The 20,329-nt window shown below is 35.6% G+C and overlaps 1 protein-coding gene and 1 long non-coding RNA gene across 5 annotated transcripts in view; one reads left to right on the forward strand and one right to left on the reverse strand.

Annotated features, from left to right (window-relative positions):
• The first annotated feature begins 3,733 nt into the window (after positions 1–3,733).
• On the forward strand, positions 3,734–5,762 carry LOC135740573 (uncharacterized). 4 transcript variants are annotated; one of them, XR_012335758.1, is made up of 4 exons: positions 3,734–3,786; positions 4,594–4,633; positions 4,732–4,911; positions 5,452–5,762. It is a non-coding gene; the product is annotated as an uncharacterized lncRNA (long non-coding RNA). The 4 variants fall into 4 exon arrangements; XR_010529210.2 differs by having other exon boundaries at positions 3,735–3,786; positions 4,732–4,889; XR_010529212.2 differs by having other exon boundaries at positions 3,735–3,786; positions 4,732–4,876.
• An 11,578-nt stretch (positions 5,763–17,340) lies between these two features.
• bcl2a (BCL2 apoptosis regulator a) overlaps positions 17,341–20,329 on the reverse strand; it is a 54,454-nt gene continuing 51,465 nt past the window's right edge. The window contains exon 2 of the mRNA XM_065258471.2: positions 17,341–20,121. Coding sequence (XP_065114543.1) covers positions 19,987–20,121 — 135 coding nt within the window. The 3' untranslated portion in view covers positions 17,341–19,986. The remainder of the gene's footprint in view (positions 20,122–20,329) is intronic.

Here is a 20,329-nt window from a genome sequence, read left to right on the forward strand (position 1 = left end):
AACAGTACATGCCCATATTCATTGTGATTTTATTCTGCCTCCAGGAAGGAAGAGGAGCGCGCCACGGGCAGAGGGAACCAGAGGCGGGAGCCCGTTCCCCGACGTAAAATCCCCCCCCCCCTTCTGGAGGACAGACCCTGACCTTAGTTTTAATTCCCCTTTTCCCAAGTCCCCCTATATTTTAAATATTTAAATAAATAAAAACTATTTTTTTATACTTACCTGTACTCGTTGTTGTCTGGTCATTGGGTTGGTTTTGGGGACCTCCTCGAGGTGGAAGGTTGAAGGGGCGTGGCTTAACCATTAGCGGCCAGCCCCTGGCTTGTGACATATGCTTTCTCTGAGGTTTGCTCATCATAGGGTTTTAACAATCAATCGTGATTCTTTATTATCATGAAAATACCTGAAAAGATTTGAAGAAGACCAATATAAATATGCTTGTAGGCTTTTCTTGGAGCTGCGGATAGATATGTATAATAAAGGCTAGGAGGAGTCTGTAATGTCATCACCTGGCGGCCATCTTACCTCAGACAGCTCGCTCACTCATAGCATTGTGTTTAAATGACAAGTTCGGTATTTTACACTTAAAGCCCTGTTTTCAGATTGTTTATGATGAAACAGAACGGTTTTGACTGAAATTTCGACATATGATGCTGGCCCGAGAATTTTCGGGTGTTTCTTGTATCACCTCCCACCTCTACAATGGCTGCATAGGTGCACTGGGACAATCCTTCCTAAAATGCATTAAACTTTTGTTTACAAAGACGTGAAACTCAGGGGTGTTCACTGATATGCTCACACAAAAATCGCTGCAAAAGATGCTTTCCAACAGGTTTTATCGTCGTTTTTCCAACTCCATTGACTTGTATTAGATGTGCTGTGAGGTACGGTATTACTCCGCGACGGGAACTTTGTTTCTATTCTTGCAATTGGCAAAGGCGGATTATCGCCACCAACTGGGCTGGAGTGTCTATTATTCAAGCTCTAAGCGGAAGAATGTACGGGTGTGAGGCGTTTGGAAAAATAGGTCCACAAGTTTACAACGAATGCTAAAACACCTGTTGGAAAGCATCTTTTGCAGCAATTTTTATGTCCACTCGGTGAGTTTCACATCTTTGTTAACGAAAGCTTAATGCATTTTATGAAGGTTTGTTCCAGTGCACCTATGCAGCCATTGTAGAGGTGAGAGGTGAACACCCGAAAATTCTCGGGCCAGCCACATATATCGAAATTTCAGTCAAAACCGTTCTATTTCATCATAAACAATCTGAAAACAGGGCTTTAGATGTAAAATACCGAACTTGTCCTTTAATGGTGCATATCCAACTTGATCAATTTTCTACGATTTTCAAATGGTTTGATTTCTTACAAACGTTATTAACGTGGCTATAATTCTGAATGTTTTAACATTTTTCATGAAAATTATTCATAAGTACGCAATTAGTTATTTTTCGGGAGTAACTTAATATTGTAATGCATTACTTTTAAAAGTAACTTAAAGTTCTTTAAACCATGCATTTGATAAACTGTTCCACTATACAGGCCTATTGCTTTAAATGTAGTTTAAGATTTGTGTGGTTTTTCTATCTAGGCCAGAGACAGTGAAACACATTAACTTTCTAGTTGAAAAGATATAGGTGCCTTTATTGATTTGTCATTTTTTAACTCCCTTTGCACTTCGGGCAAAATCAAAAAAGCCAAAATGGTTGCGGGGTCATCAGTTACCTTTAGATATTTTTGGTGTGACATTTTTATTGCTTTCCGAACACTATCAAAAGAGCATCAAACCAATGTTCCTGAGAGATTCCTGAGGGATTTAGATTACCCCAGTAAAAAACTGCCATAGTACAATATCGGCCAATCCTGCTACATCTGAACTTGGAAAACTTTTTTTTTTTTGACATATGATGTATGCCACATCCAAGACAAAATTTCTGATTAAAAATCTGGTATCCATGCAAAACAGCTTCAGATTCTGTAAAAGGATTAAAATACACAATGATTAAAACACAAAGTCCACTTTTAATAACTGTACAACAGCTTATATGCAGTATCAGTGCACATGTCTGTTTATTTCTTTTTTCTGTGGGCAAGAAAGTAAAATATGCTTATAAAAGTTTGAAAAGTTCTTATGCTTTAAAACTAGATGCTATTTCCAAATCTTCTCTGCAGGCCCACCCAAACAAAGGATGATCACAACTGATCCATTCTGGAAAGGACCAGGCCTACATCCTGATTTTTTTTCTTAATTTTACAGCAGTCCCATCACATTTCTGACCTACCCGTCTTTAGACACAACGGAGCACCTATTAACATGCCACAGCTGGAGATCTAGACAACTTCATATGATTGAGTGAACTTTGAAAAAGATGCAAGGCCACCGCTGAAATTAAAAGGCACAGAGCTCTGGATAATTTCATGATACTCGCTTCTCGGAAAGCTATTATGACTGGTTTAACAATGACGTCATGACTGGTTTAATTGGTAATAAAACATGCCTGGGTGCATTTTTTTCCCATTTATTTTAATGACTCAAATGGTTTTTGATGAAAAATGTTTGGTAAACAATAGTGTTAATAATATAAGCCCTCTGAGTACTGAGATCTGCTTGGCTGTGTGTGAATCTGTTCATTAAGGCACGGCATGCTCTGCATAACTGATATGTGCTATGAATTTTATTAAACAAATGAAAGCGCATAAAATACTACCTCTGATACTAAAGACAGCTTTATTAAACAAATAACCAGCTTTTCTATCTCTATGACAAATACATTAGACTACCCCATATTTCTATTAGTCAGAAACATACATAGTATGCAACCAGTGTTTAAATTACAGACTAAATGATCAAATCCAGACCGGATCAAATAAATTAAATGAAAATATTGACATGAATTATTTATTTGAGTTCAAATTGTTTTGTTGAAAGGAAACCATTGGGTAATACGAGACACAAGAAACTAGCACAGCTGGAATTTAGTATATGCTGGAAATCAATGCCCTCAGAAAGCATATTTACAATATTTTATAATAAAAATACTATAAAAACATATTACTTAGTTTGTTCAGTTATTAACATAAGCCACCAGAAAAAAAAACAGTAAAATAAATATGTGCGCTGTAGCCTACTGTATTTTTGTTCAGTATAGATATCGCAAGTCGATTTGACGTCCCAGCAAAAAAGCGCATGCTTGAGCCTGTGCGCATGACTGCAGCCTTCGGAGGTCGCATTTGCAGGTTGCATACGTCATCAAGAGACTGAATTATTTCGGAATATTAACCATTATAATGTAGACCATTGTTCTTAGTTAATCGTTAATTGTTGTAATATGCTGATGACTAGCGAATGTAATGCTCAGTTAATTTAAGCAAACCAGGCTTGATGACGTATGTGAATCTAGACTCTGTTAAATATTTCAAACATTTCTCACAGAAGCCTAAATCAGTATTTGTCAGTCTGTTGTTTAATGCTTTAAATAATTAACACAACGTGATTATAAACGTAATAAAATAAGTGTCAAAATTAAGCCCTTTACGACGGATGTACCAGTAAGAGAAGCAACAGTGTCACCTAGTGAGAAAACATTGAAATTACACTTTAATATAAGAAGATAGCTACCTCAGTCAGAGAGAAGCCCCTGTCTGCAGCCTGCAGATTCGGGCGGGTATGCACCTGGGACGGTGCTGCACGTGCAGGCCCGCCCACACTGCTTCTCATTGGTTAGTGGCGTGAAGTCATGACGTCGATTATAGCAAGTTTTCATTTCCGATGGTTATCGCTGCATGGTGAGTACAAACTCCTGTTTTTGTTATATTTTATTTACAATTTTTAATTTTGAAGTGGCGTTTAGTGTGATGTTAAAATAACTAGGACCGCGCGTGTGTGCGGTTTCGTGAGATTATGATTAAAACAAAGCAAAACTGAACCAAAAGAAGAAATATAGGATTTAAGAGTTAATAGTAACAACAACAAAGTTATATTCTAGGACTTTTTTCTATGAATACATTTTTAAATGTAAACTATTTTGATATGTTATTGATAAGTATACATTTATTTATTGATCAGGAAACCAATTCAGTATTCACTGAGCTTTCTGACAGCAGGGACCTTTGATTTTACAGAGGTTAGTGAAATAGCCTATACAATAGAAACCCCCCATATAATTAAAAGTAAACTAACTCAGTATTAATTTTTAACTTAGCCTGTCATACATCAGTGTCTGCTGCTTTTGGAGAATTCCCCCTTTGATGTTTGTTTGTTTTCTTCTTTTTTTTATACATACTGTTCATTGAAGCTTCAATTACCAAATGCTTACATTTAGCATTTTAAAATAAATGTTTTTAACTATAGATAAATTCATTTCATGTATCAATCTAAACAAGTGGATTTCAATTATGGTCCTAAGGGATGTCAATAAGAACAAACTGTTTTTATGAGACTTTATATTTTAAACTTTTGAAGGTCAGAGATGCTGAAAGAGCAACTCCAGTAAAGAGGAGCGTAGAGAGCAGGTGTAGGTTCCCATTTCAAATCTTGAACCTAAATAACGGGTTTGAAAATGATGCTACTCTTGTTCTTACTCTCCAATTTAGAGGTGATGAAATCCCCCGGCCTGTGGATTATTTGACCAAGGTAAGTGCATTATAAACTCCTGTCAATTTTTCAGTTACACTTTTAATAAGTTGTATGTAAAGTTACATTTTGGACTGACTGTTTGCTACTTTAAACAGATGCCACCTGACCTTACATCCTCTGGCAGATCCTGATGGGAGTCGTTACAAAGAGGACAATATGGCTTTATGGTGACTTTCACTGACATGCAAGGTTTTCAGAGACATTTTCAGCAAGCCCAAGTTCAGAGAAAAGGTCCCCTTTGTATGTCCAAACAGTAATTTTTTTAAATCTAAATTGTGAGTACTTTAAAAGATACTTGAGAAAGTCTGTCTGTCTGTCTGTCCATCTATTTCTGTTTGTTTGTTTGTGCAATCTATCTATCTGTCTGTTCTTCCTATACATCTGTCTGTCTAACTATCTCTACCTATCTGTCATGTCTATCTGTCCATCTGTCTGTTTGTCTGTGTCTGATAGACTGTATTGCCTTCAAAACTTTCAGCTTGAAAACTACTTTGCTGCAAACTGAAATTCTTCAAACTTCTATTTCAAACTTTTAGGATAGGCTTTCTCAAGTCAAATTTAAGCTTGTGTTGCTTGTGTTAACAAACTTTTTTAACTGGTTTATGTTGTTCATAAACAAAAAGTGAGTCTCTTAGGTACTTTAAAGACAAAGCCAATAACACTCAAGTATATTTTGTCTAACATTTTCCTGTATTGTAACATATACATAAAAAAAATTCCTTGCATGACTCTTTACTATGTTTATGCCTATTTCCAATTTGTCAATTTCTTCAAAATGATTCAATATTGTTTGTTCTGTATTTTATCTAAATTAGGTGTTGTGAACTGGAGTGCATTTTCCAGACAATATGGGCAAGAGCTCCGGGTGCCTTACTCGTTGACTTTGAAATATACAAGGACTGCCCACCTGGATATGTAGGTGATGGCAGAAGGGGAGTCCTGAATGGGTTTTATTCCGACAAGGAGGTTCAGGGCTATTAATCATTTGATTGTTTTTTCAATGATGGAGGGGAACTTCAGGCTGTGTAGATTGTGTCTGTACGGTTAATGTACGTGATTATCTGTATGTGTGTATTATGTCTTTTAAACAATTATTTTTGTTTTGAAATAAAAGTTATCACTGGTATGGGTTTGGTGTTTTTGAGTGGCATGCATACTATGGGATACAGAGATTGACAATGTACTGTATGTAGTTTAACTTCATACTACTTTATAGGCATAAATGTTTAGTAATAGCCTATATTAAGCACAAAAATAAACAAGAACTATTAGAGGAGTGATTAAAATACGAAATATATAAGGTGCCATTAATGTTTACGGTAATTTTGTAATTACACAATTAAGTGCAACATAATGTGAAAAACGTTTAAAATCTACACAGATATTACACAATACTCTGAAATTCCTTAAAAGTTCACATTAGATCAGGCATAATTGAAACTATATGCTCTACTCAATTATTACTTTATACTTTTCTTTAATAATAAATCGTTTTATTAAAGTATTATTTCATAACGTCAGCGCGATGTAACGCACATTTTAAAGATCGCACAGTTTTCAACCGCATTTCCTGTTTACCGTGGCGTCGACGTCATTACTGTGGTACTAACCAATGATACGCGTTATGGGAGGGGCTGCCTGTTCAGGTCCTCCCTAGGGTCATACACGCCCCGATCTGCAAGCTGCAGTCCGGTGTACTTGCAGTCAGACATGTCTTTTATACTCCTGAATTATTTCAGTCACCCTGCTTCATCTTATTAGCATATATCACATCTGCAAGTAAAAAACTGCTTGAAGTACAAGTTTTCCTTTTATTGTCTTCCTAAGACTAAGAGCACGTGTAAATCTTTTCAGTTTGTCACTTTATCAATGCTTCTTATTGTGTATTCTTATATTTTAATGAACAAAATAAATAATCAGTTAGACGGAAACTTTGTGTCTTACCTGCGGGTTCAGTTATCGACACAACTGTAAAAGTTGTTCATTTCTCCGTCACAGTTTCCAAACACAGGTTTTAGTAGCAATTTTCCGTTGAAGGGTTTACAGAGCTGAGCATTCGCAACGTCGAATACGACCATCGACCATGTATGTTGTACAATAAAAATCACCCAAATAAATGCTGTAGGTCTGTTTGGCGCGACACTGCGCACACCGTTCGGTGTATGACATCAAATACCGCGAGATCGATTCCAAAGCTATGCCTTTGAATCGCTCTCGCGGTATTTGATGTATATCTCCACTCTACGTCAACGAGCGGTACACACATGCTTTAAGTCAATAAATACATTAGGACAGTACTGAACTCAGTTTGTGTTTATCTCTAGGTCATGGAGATGTATTGTTCAAAGGTATTCACATTCAAATGTTTTTGTGAACTCTGTTTGATATCAAGAACAGATTTCAGATTCATGCAGAATCGTTCAGGCCTGCAGACATGTTCAATACCATACATATAATAAAAGTCCATGCTTAAAAAAACGGAGAAGACAAAATATATTGCTTGTTGTAGATTTTACTATTATTGCATTATATTAAGTGTATATAGTTCAAAATAGTTTTATATTGTTTAAAGCATGTATTTTATTAATTGATAAACAAGTCGTGACTAGAAAAAAAAAATTTCAAGGCAAGCTTGACTTTGAGACTAAACAATTCACAGAGAGAAACACGTGTCCTTGAAAGGGTCATAGCTTGTCTTTTAGTGCTGATACACTAAATATGCAAAGGTACTGCATTTTAATCAGCTTTACCTGTTTTTTTTCATAGGAGACTTGTTTCTCTGTAGACTGAATGTCATATATCATGATGGATGAAACCGGTCTGGTGTGCTGTCACATCTCTATGTCAGTCCTAACATAAATGTTACAATGCATGTACATCTAACAGGTTTCTGTGAGTCTCTGGCATTTTGTGTTGCCTATTTTTTTATTAACACACACACAAACCTGTTATCTTCTATCAATACTATTCATTGTTATTTATTAGAAATAAAAAAGGTATTAGAAATAAAAATCAATAAACGAACAGATAACATAAAGCCATCTGTTTCTTTGTTTTGCTGTTGACAGCAGTTCTTCCCAGACAAAGGAATGGAAGTCTAATTGTATGGATTGGTGTGTGTTTGGGTGATATTATGTTGTGTGATATAAATATAGTTTCACAAACCAGTAAAATATAGATTTTGCTCAAATGTACATATAAATGATTGTTAAAATGTATTTGTTTTTCTGTTCTGCACAAAATTTCTATATGATGCATCAATAACTGACCACTAGAGGGCAGTAGGCTGACGTCAAATTATAAGAATATGTAATTGCAGTGCAATTTATTCTGCTTTATGTATACAAACCTATGCATAAAGCAATATTAGTCAAACAAATATTAAAATATTAAAATAATCTTCTATTTGAAATGATACTTAACATTTTTGTGAAGATTCATTATTGTCATCTTTAATTTAGATTTTATAGTTGTCTTTGCATCTCACTTCTTTCATTTCATGGTTATTTTTAGGCTCACATCCGACCTTTCAGTCTTATCTCAGCCAGCTGCATGACAACTGGTGCTCAATTTTCAATTTAGCATGTCATCTTTTTTTGTTATGGTGAACAAAAAGCTAATAATCAATTTTATGGCCGTGACCACAACTAAAGATCTAAATGTTGGCTATTTCCTCCTGCAAACCTGATGAAATCTCCATGGACTCCACAAATCTATTCAAAGCAGTGTATCGACCAAATAGTCCCACTCGAAAATCAAACATCAGCAAATCTTTAAGCCAGAGTCCTGTGTGCTGCAACAGCAGGTTGTGAAAGTGCATCCACGGCCTTTGTAAACATTTTGTGAGCCGTATCCCTAAAGATTCCCAAGTCCCGCCACAATTTTCCAGGCCTCAGCAAGGCATTCAAAGCACATGCATTGTTTTTTTTTTTTGCCTCTCTGGAGCACTGCGCTCACTTCAAGGATAAATGTGACTGTTGGTGACCTAGTAAAACTAACAGCCGGCCAGCTTGTGCTCATTGTGTCAGCGTGGCAAAAAGAGGCCCACAGCTACTGCTGTTCTGTACACACTCACACTAACACTCGTCAGAGCTCATTGTACACCAAGAATGTTCGTCTTTGTCTTCAGAGACTGGCAAATATCCCCTTTACTGTTTCACAACCCCCCTCCAACACCATTGGTTGACACCCTTTCCCAACAAAGCCTAAATTATGAGCTTGTGGGCATGGAAATGTCATAAATTTGTGCAGGAAAACCACAGTTTATTGGGAGATACAAGATACAAACCTGCAGGTAAAGTGTAAGCTTAATTTTATGCCTATATACAAAACAGACTTATATTTCATTTCAGAGCACACATTTGTGTTCGGGATCAAACACGTGGTATCAAACAATGCAATGCATTCTCAATTGAGCAACAGGAACACTAATTGTGACATAAATATCTTACTTCACAAGTTAAAAAAATGGTCCCTAGCTGTCACTGGGGCAATACCCTTTCTAATAGTACACCTATGTTTGAGGTTATAAAAGTGCATCATACAGTAGGTACATATTGGTACCAAAGAGGGCGTACACTGTAAAAAAAAAAAATGCAGCATGAAGTTTAAGCAACTTAATTATGCAAGTCATTTCAACCTTTTTTGTGATAAGTTGACATATCTTAGCTTAATAGTCATGCTTGTGTCAGCAAAAATGAAACAATGTGTGGTAAAGAATGTTCATAATGAAATTTGGGAGGAGGATCTTAATAATTCAGACCTGTCAATCACTCCAGCAACCACCTGCACTGTAAAAATTGCAGAATGACGTTTAAACAACTTGGTTTGCTATAAGTTGACATAACTTAAAAAATTAAGTTCAACTGTTTTAACTTGTTTTTATAAGTTGAAGTAACATAAAAATAGGACTTTTCAGCTACCACCCATGCATACTGTACTGCCTGGCAACCACACACACACACCAGTGGGATTTGCACAAAACACACTTAAATTCTGATTCAAAAGTGATCTGATTTATAAATACAAATCATTTCTAATAAGCCTAAAAAGTTTCAATAATCATTATAGTCCCAAATAAGAGCACAAAGCCGTCTATGAGATGCATGTTGCAGTGTATAAAAATTCTGTTTGAGATGCAAGACTTTCATGTCAGGAGTTTCAGTCCAAAGCGCAGAAAGACAGACCCAGCGGAGGACAGAGAGTGAGTGATGTGTGTCAGGGATCTTAAAAATAAGAGAATCTAGACCAGCCCAAAGGTCCAATGCAGAGGATGGGAGTTCTTTAATTTAAACCTTATACAACCCCCCCCCCCCCCCCCCCACAAAAATGGTTTTGAACATTCATTTTTGGATAATTCCATTAAGTGAGGCAGTAAATATGACCTGTGGGTAATTCTATAATTTTTACTATGTTGATGATTTTTTAAAGTTATTTTTCTTACATATTTAATTAAATTTTTTTTTTGCTTGACTGTTTCTTTGCTGTGTGAACAAACATGCATATTTTACATTTACATTTTGTAATTTAGCAGACGCTTTTGTCCAAAGCGACTTACAAGTGAGGTAAACAATAGAAGCAATTATGTCAACACAAGAACAGAAATACATATGCATTTTAATTCATATAATTTCCAATTTCCAGCATTTTCTTTCAGTTCCGAAATTTCTTTAGATTTATTTAGAAAATTGCAGAATGATATTGCAGAAATGCAATTTAGACACCAAAACACAATGCTTGCCTGAAAGAACGTTGAAATTTTGTTAAATATACAGTAGCCTACTGTGCAAAAGTCTTAGGCCACCACCACCAGACTTGTTGTTTTAAAAGTTTTAATGTCTATCCATATTTATTTTTCAATCTATTTTATTAAGATACAAACAGAAAATTCAGGAAATGTGTATAAAAAAAGACATTTTCAGGACTGAATGTTTTCTTTAGGCATCGTCAGTGTTTAATGTGACCTCTCTTGGCACTAAACACATCTTGAGCGTTTTTGAAGAAAATGAAGTAAATAGATTAATTTCTTTAAAATTAGAAGTTAGATTTAATTTTATTTAGGTTTAAGAGATCCTGCAGTTTCCTGCTATTGCTCACATTGCAAAAAATATATTTATTTTCAAAAAAAAAATTCTTAGTATTTTTGTCTTGTTTTCAGTAAAAATATAAAACAATTCTTAAATTAAGATGCCTTTTCTTGATGAGCAAACCGACCCAAGAAAATAAGCCTAGTTTTTAGACCAAAAATATCAAATATAAGTGATTATGTGCATAAAACAATTACCCCATTGGCAGGTTTTTTTTGCTTGTTTTATGCACAAACTCACTTAAATTTAATATTACTTATAGACTTATTTTCTTTGGTCATTTTGCTCATCTAGAAAAAGCATCCTAATTTAAGAATTTTTAGATATTTTTACTGAAACCAAGACAAAAAAAACTAAGAATTTTTTTTCTTGAATTTTTTTTTTGCAGTGCAAGTGGAAGGGGAGTTTACCCTAAAAACTTGACACATCGGTTTACATTTTTATACAGTTTTTAATATACACATTTCCTGTATTTTCTGGATGTATTATATTAAAGAGACTGAAAAACAATTATATATGATCACTATAACATTGCAAAAACAACAAATCTAATTCTGGCATGGCCTAAGACTTTTCCACAGTTCTGTATACTTTGCAAATCTCCTTAAGGAAAAAAGTTAGGATGTTTTACAGCAATGCCATAGTAAAACCCTTTTTGGTTCCTCAAAGAACCATTCAGTCAAAGGTTCTTAGAAGAACATTTTCGTTCATATCTTTTATAATCTAAAATACTTTATTCACTACAAAGAACAAAAGAGATCTTTTAATGTGAAAGGTTTCTTCAGCTAAAAATGGTTCTTCAATGACATCCTTTATTTTTAAAGAGTGTTTATAAAATTACCCTTACACCTTTTGATGAAACTTGTGTGTTGCCATCTTTTGTTAAAAACACACAAAAGCAACCACTGTTTTAAACGTACATGATTTCATCAGATATCAAAGATTTAACTGGCCATTATTTTATCCCTTAGATGTTAATAAGTGTCCCCTTGGACAGAAAGTGCCTGCTTTGATCTTGAAAGTATCATGCATGCGTATTAGAAAAATATCAAGCTGGTTAAATTTTGCCACCATCATCAAGTTCATATCCTGCAGAAGTTCCACCTTCGCAGACAATTACTCAAACCCTGAACGAGTTCCAGCTCCGGCACGGCTGGTTAATAAAAATCCCCACTGCACTAAAACCGATATCATTTAAAATTCTCCTTCTTCCGTGCATCTGGAATATTTCATGAAGTTTCTGCACAAAGAACTCTGGGCTCAAGTTAATTTAACCTTCCCGTTCCCCCGGGCGCAGCCCTCGGAGATTTGCTTCTTTTTCTCCCTTCTTGTCTTGCAGTTTTGTGAGGGTGGAGGAAACGGTGATGTGACTATGGGGCATGAGATGCTGTAGGAGGTTAATCTAATATCAGACGAGTGAAATCTCAAAGGGAAACAGTGTTATGTTTACACCCCGAGGCAGCAAAATACCCAAAAGCTTCAGATTTTCAGCTCTTTATTTTATCAGCTGTATAATCTGAACATTTATCAAATGTATCATCATTGTCATCAAGGTTTTCTTCATCAGTAAGATCCCTCTGACTAGCAGTACAGTAGTAGAGGTTGCCGTTTGAACTACACATCAGTGGCGGCCTCTTGCGGTTTAAAAACCAACAGATCCATACAGATTTCCTTATCCTTCTCTTTCGTGTGTGTGCATGATCTCTCTTCGATAGTTTTTTTTTCAGGGTAACTGAAAACCCTTGAGAATCATAAAGTGGGGTTGCTGCTATTTTAAAGTGTCTGCACGTGTGTCCTTGTGTCTGAGATTTTAGTGCTGTCTGACTATTCAAAGCACATGAAGCTTACTTGGATTAGCATGTAAATACTATGGTACACTCATACTGTACATGGTATACCATTATTGTACCATTGTGCCTCCACAAAACAACAGCACGATCAGTATCTCTTTATACCACAGGGCTTGGTTGAGAAATGTTCCACTGGTGTGCATTATTTTTCGATAAACGTGCACCTGACCTGTCATATGTCTTAAAATTACCACCAGAGCAATGTCTTAGCAATGTTTGTGGTAACTGTGGTATAAGCGGAATAATTGACTACAGTCCATTAAATTATAAGAAAATAATGCACGCCTAGGGTTTTTGAACAATTTAATGGCCTGTCGTCAATTATTCCTTACAATTTGAATGATCACCTGCTTTGAAAAACAGGTCAGGATTAAAACTTTGGAATTAAATATAATACTAAAATGTTTTAAATGTCCATATCTAATCCATAGGCTGAAAAAAAGCCAGCATTTTGTAGTTTGTCTTCTATTAATTTTTTACTATTAGACTACACTGTCAGATGGTCAAAATATGTACCCCAGCTGTGACATGGGGCGGCACTCTTTCAAAAAGTACAGCTTTGGACCTAAAGAGATCATATTAGTTTCATAAAGGTACCAAATGTGTACATATATGTGATTTTCGCAAAATTAGAATTATGATGTGTCATGAAACATTTTAATAAAATAAGTAAATGCAAAGTAAGAGTATTAAAATAAGAAGCATACAGTTACAAACATCTCTTCATGTACTATTTTGCACATGATTTCAAATGACATCATACAAACCAACTTTGTTGTTTTTTCCCAAATTTAAGGGGGAAATGTTCATTACCGCAACGTGTCCATGACTGGATTTGGGTTCTTTGAAATGGAAATATTTATAATTAAAAAATATAAAAATAAAAAGCTTCAGTGGATGTTATACTATTAACATTTACAGTAAAGACACATGTGGTATTTGGTGATCATTGGTAAATGTAGAGACAATAGTAAGGAATATAAATGTGTCCAAGAAAAATTTTCTCAAATTTCGCAACAATTTTCAATCATTGTTTAAGGCCTTAAGGAACTAACATTTTCAAAAACAATAGTTGGAGGGGACATAATTGACTGTGACACTCAAGATGGCTACCAGGTAAGCAGTTCTTATTTTTTCTCTCCAGATAAAAGTTGAAATTTTGTTTGTCATAGACAACGTTTTAGTTTCTCATTACTGAAACATGAGTTTGTAAATGCATATTTAATGTAATATCATGTTGCGGTAATGATAATTTTTTATAAGATGATTTAAAAAATGTAAATAATTCTATTGGATATATTTTTAAATCCTCTAAAAATAATGGTTATAGTAAGTTCAGTCCTTAATCTTATATTTAAAAAAAAATTGGCTTCAATGGCTTTTAAAAAAAATATGATTCTGGACACCTTTTAAGTCTGGATTTTGTGAGAATCACCCATATAGTACTTTTTAAAGGGTACTGCACCAGTAAAAGCTGTGGTACATACACTGTACAGTATGTTAACATTTTTATAGTACTTTATGCATGCAAGGTATGGTAGAATTTGCTAACATATCTAAAACAGCACCGTCTCAAGAAGACCTCCAGGTTAAACGGAAGGCCTACGTTGATTGGTTAAAACCACGTCTCCCATGAGACACCGTTGCCAGCCTTCTTTGATTTTTGCCTTAAAGGCTCCTTATTATACAGCCGGCCTGTTAAAATTATTCCCTCGCTGCATTCAATTTGGTGTACAGTAGAACGTGACAGACCGCGCGCGTAGAGGAATATCGGAGTTCCTGACTCAATGATGCAGACCGTGACAGTTCTTTTCAGATGATAAGGCAAGGTTTATTTAATTAGGACACATAATTGTTAGCTTATGACATGGGTACGTACAAAACAATATCGATACATTTAAAACCCACAAGTGCTATGAGGATAAATTAAACAGAAAGGGTCACAAATACGGCAATCGTGAACATTCGCTTATGAGCGCTACATGCTGAGGGCATACGAGACAGAAAGACAAACAGGATAATAGTGGAAAAATGAGAATTTGGAAATCAAATATAAACTCTGATATCCAGTCTCTATATTAAAATCCCCCTGGATATTTTGCTACATTTTAATGGTTATGTGATATATGAGGGGAAGGTATGGCAGCAAAGTCATTAAACAGCAAAGAAATCAGGTCAGAAAATCGATTGCTCTCTGAAAGTGGTATTCTGAAATGGATGCGTTAAAATAGCTGCCAAAGGATAAAACATATTGTGGGGTGATAATCTTTTCTATTTGATGATGTGATGGATAGGTCAGAATAGATATCAAAATGAGGCATGTATATTAAATACAACATGTGAATTGTTCTGAAACACAAGAAGAATGAAGCTGTATGGTTGGAGAATGCACTCATGCAGAATGTAAATAACACGGGGTTAAACACCAAACCAGTGCTACCATAGAGACAGTAACTGCAATTTCACTCGAAACAAAACACGAACGTCCGGATGGAAAACCCCTTCGTCCTGCAGTTTAAATATCACTTCCATATTTATCGGACAAAATGTGAGGTGAACCACGTGCACATCCTCTTTCCATTCAAATGTTAAATTGAATGAAGAATGAAAACACGTGGCTATTTTGTGCACGTCGCTGGGCAACTGTAACAATTTTGTATATTCAGAACTTTTGTAAAAGGATAAAGGAACAATTTTAATAAAAAAAGCTCAAATAAAATTTAATATTTAAGCTGGAGTTTATCATTAATTTCTCTGTTTTCTCAAACACTGTATCCCAACCAGGTGTTTCTATATATGTGACCCTGGACCACAAAACCAGTGATAAATTCCTTAAAGGATTAGTTCATTTTTCTTAAAAAAAAATCCAGATAATTTACTCACGAGCATGTCATCCAAAATGTTGAAGGAATTATGTTTTTTGAGGAAAACATTCCAGGATTTTTCTCATTTTAACGAACTTTAATGGACCCCAATACTTAACAGTTTTAATTCAGTTTAAAATTGCAGTTTCAAAGGACTCTAAACGATCCCAAACGAGGCATAAGGGTCTTATCTAACGAAACGATTGTCATTTTTGGCAAGAAAATAAAAGCACACTTTTTGTCTTCCTGGATTGCGCTGGCCTGTCACACAGCCGGAGGAATAAGACAAGTTGTGGATTAAAAGTGCATATTTTTTTATTTTTCTTGCCAAAAATGACAATCGTTTCGCTAGATAAGACCCTTATGCCTCGTTGGGATAATTTAGAGTCCTTTGAAAATGCAATTTTAAACTGCATTAAAACTGTTAAGTGTTGGGGTCCATTGAAGTCCATTACAATGAGAAAAATCCTGGAATGTTTTCCTAAAAAAAAAAAAACAGTTCTCGACAGAACAGAGAAAGACATCAACATTTTGGATGACATGGTGGTGAGTAAATTATCTGGATTTTTTTAAGAAAATGGACTAATCCTTTAAAATTAAGATTGATACAACACATGAAAGCTGAATAAATATTTGATGCATGGTTTGTTAGGATAGGACAATATTTGGATACAACTATTTGAAAATCTGGAATCTAAGGGTGAAAAAAAATCTAAATATTGAGAAAAATGCCTTTAAAGTTGTCCAGATCAACACATATTACTAATGATAAATACATTTTGGATTTATTTAGATATTTACAAAACATCTTCATGGAACATGATATTTATTTAATATCCTAGTGATTTTTGCATCAATAATTAATAATTTCGCTACAAATATACCAGTGCTACTACTTATGACTGGTTTTGAGGTCCAGGGTCACATATTTGAACTTTTTTTTAAGTTTAAAGTGAGTTTTCAATGTTAATTTTGAACATATTTCAGCTTAAAATGCAGACACAACTAAAAGTGAGCCATTATTGGTGTAGGTCAATTGGTAGAGCATTGTGCTGGCAAAGTAATGGTCATGGGTTTGATTCCCAGGGAATACACATACAGTTGGATTTAATAAATTACTTCAATTGGTAACACTAAAAATTAGGTTGTCAACTTAAAATTTTCACTAAAAGTGAGTCATTTTTAAAATAAAATTACATAAATTGCTAACACAAAATTGTTACAGTTTTACCTAGAAAATTGTGAAAAAAAAATATTTTTATGTGTTACCCCCTAAAGTTATCTTTTAAGTTTATCCAACTTTCACTTTTAACAGTGTATCAAATGTATAACTTAAATGCACTTTAAGTATCTTTGGATAAAAGTGTCTGCCAAAAGCATAAATGTGGATAAGTTTCCTCCCAAAGGTGTAAACACTGGCTCTTCAACACTACCAAGACATTGGTCTTTTTGTAGAGCATGACAACGCAACATCATCATTTTGGGACGGGACTGTCTGTTTGGGCATCCAATAGCAGAATTACCACTTTTTTACAGATTTTTACTTTGTTTGGCAACACCTAAAATTGAACACTTCAGCTTGAATATACATCTATAAAAATTAAACATTTAGGACCAATAAGTACAGAGTTACCGCTGTAGTTAGGGCATGGTGCCACAATGGGATGAATTCATAGTAATAAAAAGCAAAATTCATACACATATCCACCTCAAAGTATTTCCTGCAGGTTACCAACATTAAACCGAGTGCTTTTTCAAAGCAAACTAAATTCCTAGACAATCATTGCACTGAAGAGCACAATGCCATTGTTTTTAAACAGATCATTTACAGCCCAGTCACACGAAATTACCTACCTATAGTCATGTAATTTTTTTGATTATTTTTCGTGATACTGTCACGAATTTCCACGTTTTTTCGTGATCGTATCACTAATTTCTGTTTGTGTGTCAATGTCACGTATTGGTTACTCAATGGTTTTGTCTCATTTTCTTACCATTGTCGCTTCGGTTTAGGGTTAGATTTACATAAAATGAAAAAAATATAAACCAATACTAAAAGCGACATCCTATTGCAAACACCAAAACTAACCCTAAACCGAAGCGAAATGAGTAACCAATACGTGACAATGACACATAAACAGAAATTCGTGATACCATAACGAAAAACCGTGGAAATTCGTGACAGTATCAAAGAATAAAAAAATTACGTGACTATAGTTACATCATTTTGTGAGAATGGGTAGTCATTTAATGCGTAAATTATTTAAAATGATGGATTTACTCTATAAAATTAAATCTAAAATGACTCAAGTGTGCACTGATTGTGACTTCTCAGCTAACCCGAGTGAAAGCGAGACTTGAGGAGTAGATGGACTATAGTTGCGGTCCAGCAGTGGCAGTTATATGCTGGTTCATCTATGAGCAGCTTCAAATGGTGCAGCAATTGGGAGAAGCGCAGTTTCAACCCCCGTGGTCTTACATTGCTAGATCTTTAGCAGCTAAGTAAAACGAGCTTACAGTGTAAGTCAACTCTTTTTAGATATTCTGATACACTTCTCCACCACCCAATAAAGGGTGCAGCAATATAGTACACTATTACATACGCAATGTTACCGCTATCTGTACCGCTAAACACTTGAGAGAGCTGTGTTAGGTCAGATGAAGCCATCGCACGACATACAAAGTTGCTCTTTTGGTTTTTGAGATCAATGATCTTGACATTAATTTCAGTAGACGTCATATAAATAATTTGTAATACAAAAACAAGGTTGTATGGGACAAAACTAATCATAACTAAAAGGGCATCTCTGTTTGTGTATTACATAATGTATGTCGTCTGCTCTGACATCTATAGATGATTCAATTTGAGCAAGATTCAAAGAAGATTATAGATTTCCTGAACATAAAAGATTTTAACATACTGTAGAGTGCAGATGTCTGATGTCCAACACTAAAGTCATTAGGACATCCCAATGTCTCCATATGTTTCTGTGAATAAGAAATCAACCCTCCCAGTGGAATGCACTGAGAGATGGAAGAGATGGGTATGGTAGAGAGAGCAGATGAAACTCTCTCTGGGACAGAAGTTACAGACAGATCAGATTTCTGTAATTAAAGGGGACATCCAAAAACCTGCAGCACAAACCAGCATCATCTTGGCTGTGATCTACCATGCCAGCCAGATCATGTGGAGAAGGGAAAGACACCTGGGTCTGAAAGTTTTTTCAAAGCTGCGTGCCTATCATGCCAAGCTGAATGAACTTCTGTTCCCAGCTCCAATCACTCCACCACCTGGCCATTTCATCTGCAGATACGCAAACGCACCTGGCTGGACGTTGCTGTCTTTATCTCTACCAGAACACAGCCTAGCCCAGCTCTCTCAACACAACCTATTTACAGACGTTCGCACACCTTACGTGTACTCAATACCCTCTTGTTACCATTATTTGGAAAGGTAACCTGTTTTTGTAAAGGAATATTTCTCCCAAAAATGAAGAATGTGTCATTATTGACCCAATGCACAGAGAATAAAAAAAAGAAAAAATTGGTCACCATGAAGTTGCATGAAATGGAGCTACAAAGTGTTTAAAGGGACAGCCGTGAGGTTGAGTAGATAATGGCACCGTGTTTTTAGGGTGAACTATTCCTTTAACATATTCTTGATTAATGAAACACAAATGGAACAACTGAACTGAAACCTATATATACACATACTCACGACAAAATAAACAAAAGCGAAATACAAATAAAAATTGCTTCTGTGAAGTCAAACTTCCAAAACTTTACAGTTTTTTTACAGTCTTTACATTCAGCAGGGGTCGGACAACAGCGTGTCCCGTGCGTGGGTGAGATTACATCATAATGTCTTGATTTTGTCGTTCAGTTCTCGTCATGTTTGTTCTCGTCAAACGGCAAATCAAACAGGAACTTTTTAATAAGGAATGCTCAGCATCTGTCCATCTGGCAGGACATCTCGGGAGGTCCATCATCCAATGGAAAGAAAAAAAACACCCTGATTCGACAGAAAATGAGAGGCGGCCTAATACAAAACGACTTCATGCAGAATTACTCAAGGTTTTTTCTCCACACATGCAGATAGCGAGAAATTATTTACATTCACCCCGCAAACTTTTATCCGCTCCTTTTTTGATTCATGCTACAAAATGGCAAAAAATCTATATAAAAAAGTCAAAAAAGCACAATCTTAAGTTTAAAAAAAATTTGTACAAATATTCTTCAGTCCTTACGAAATATGCGTGTGCATCTCTTTACGTGTGCGTGCGTTTTCTGTGGCCGTCTCTGTGTTTGAGTGCAACTGTACATGGCAGTGACAAGCGTTAGAATCAAAGCGTGGTGTCATCGGTCTTTACTCTTCGCATTGTCATCTATGTGCAAGCACCTCTGACTTGAGGAGCATCATATCAGCGTTAGAGCTTTGAAAGCACTGTTGCCGGGCTAAGAAGAACCTAGATGCTTTGATAAGCTGAAGAGAGATGGACAGAGAAAGAGATAAATAGGCGGAAAGAGATCCGCAGAGCCAGGGAGAGACATCACTTCTGGGTGAAGTATCCTCCGATGGTCAAGCCTGCCAGACCCAGCGCTGCCAGTCCAAGCACTTTCGTTAGATAAGAAAAGGGGTGGAACGTGGGGTCTCTCGGTTGGGTGTACAACTCCACAAAAGCATCCTATGACAAAGAAAAAAGAGAAAAATAGAGATAAACGTTAGACATATTGCATTTGGGGGAAAATGACTAATAATTCACTCAAAAATGAAAATTCTGTCATCATTTACTCACTTTCATGTTGTTACAAACCTGTATAAATTTGTTTGTTCTGATGAACACGGAGGAAGATATTTTGAGGAATGTTTCTAACCAAACTGATCAGGGCCCC

Source organism: Paramisgurnus dabryanus, chromosome 22 (assembly GCF_030506205.2).
Source record: "Paramisgurnus dabryanus chromosome 22, PD_genome_1.1, whole genome shotgun sequence".
In the NCBI taxonomy this organism is placed as follows: Eukaryota; Metazoa; Chordata; class Actinopteri; order Cypriniformes; family Cobitidae; genus Paramisgurnus; species Paramisgurnus dabryanus.